Source organism: Gregarina niphandrodes, assembly GCF_000223845.1.
Source record: "Gregarina niphandrodes unplaced genomic scaffold scaffold00123, whole genome shotgun sequence".
In the NCBI taxonomy this organism is placed as follows: domain Eukaryota; phylum Apicomplexa; class Conoidasida; order Eugregarinorida; family Gregarinidae; genus Gregarina; species Gregarina niphandrodes.
This window is the reverse complement of record NW_011645887.1, coordinates 4,492-5,704: the sequence shown is the minus strand read 5'-3', so window position 1 is coordinate 5,704 and position 1,213 is coordinate 4,492. Positions and strand designations below refer to the sequence as shown.

At 45.1% G+C, this 1,213-nt stretch overlaps 1 protein-coding gene across 1 annotated transcript; it reads right to left on the bottom strand.

Moving 5' to 3' along the window:
• Positions 1-498: 498 nt before the first annotated feature.
• On the bottom strand, positions 499-1,029 carry GNI_206150 (hypothetical protein; the record flags this gene model as incomplete). The annotated part of the gene is made up of 1 exon (XM_011135488.1): positions 499-1,029. One exon carries the CDS (start codon positions 1,027-1,029, stop codon positions 499-501), a length of 531 nt encoding a protein of 176 aa, XP_011133790.1.
• Positions 1,030-1,213: the final 184 nt, after the last annotated feature.

Sequence of the window (1,213 nt, the reverse complement as noted above, 5' to 3'; positions counted from 1 at the left end):
CCGTCCGAGCTTCTGTCGGAATAGTACACTTCTTCCAACACTGGCTGAGCGTTCATCGATTGTTGTTGATTCTGTACTGATGTCAGATCGAGGACTGGTGGTCGTACGGGTTGCGCTGGTACAGCCTCCTGAATCTTGCGATGGGTAAAGGCAGGCTGTTCAGCCTTCTCCTTTGCCGCGATCACCGCCTCTAACTCTTTGATGAACGATGTCGTCAGTAGTACCCTGTTGTATTGAAGTAGTCTCTGACAGTCAAGGGTCGTGCAAACTTCCCCCCATGTCTTAGGCGGGATTGCCTGAACCCTAACCACATCCATGTTTCCGCTCTTATTCGCTTCAAGAATAATGTTGCGGGCCTCTTTATGTACGTCCAATGTCGATCGAGTCTCAACCATATGGAATAAGTAACCAAGTTCAAGTGTATAAGTGCAGTTCAATGTTCAAATGCTTTTGCTTTTCACGAGGAAAAATTATGATGATTGAATAATTAAAAACTCTTTAAGAGGGGAGACGGTGTCTCCTGGAATAAAAATCGGCCGGATTCTGGCCTCCTGGGATGTGTTGATAACTTGCCTTATACAAGGCCCGGATACGGGCTGCGTAGACCTCCAGGTCGTTTCTTGGATCCTCTCGTCTTTCGAGAGCTTGCCACAGCCTCATGTTATCCGTGACGATCACTTTTCTCGCCTTCTTATCAATAAAGTCAATCGCAGATTTGTACTTAGCTAGGAGCTTATAGGCTCCCTGTATTTCCTTGTACGAGGCTAAGTTTGTCGAAGTCTTCGTTAAGGGTATCGATTCTGCCATGACTTGCTGGTCATTGTACGTGACCACCATCCCTGCTTGTGTATCCGATGCGTCGACATAAATCGTTATCGTGTTGCCCTTAGAGGGTCTTATTCGTTCGATTTCCCATTGGGAGTCGACTGCATCAATTAAATCTCTGACCACGTTCGTTACGTGTTTCGTCTTAAGTAGTATTTGACGAATCTTCGTCAACGAGTTTCGAACGCCCGCCCTGTGGATCATTTTATAGTAGGATAATTGGTGCGTCGCTCGCGTTACGCTATCTACACATTCTGAGTGTAGTAGCTTCCTGATTTGTTCAGCTTTATCTTTGGGAATTCCAATAGACGTTTTAGTGAACTCGTATCCAAGTATCACTAATGTAGTATTCGTAGATGACTTTTCTTTATTAATCTTAAAGCCAAAG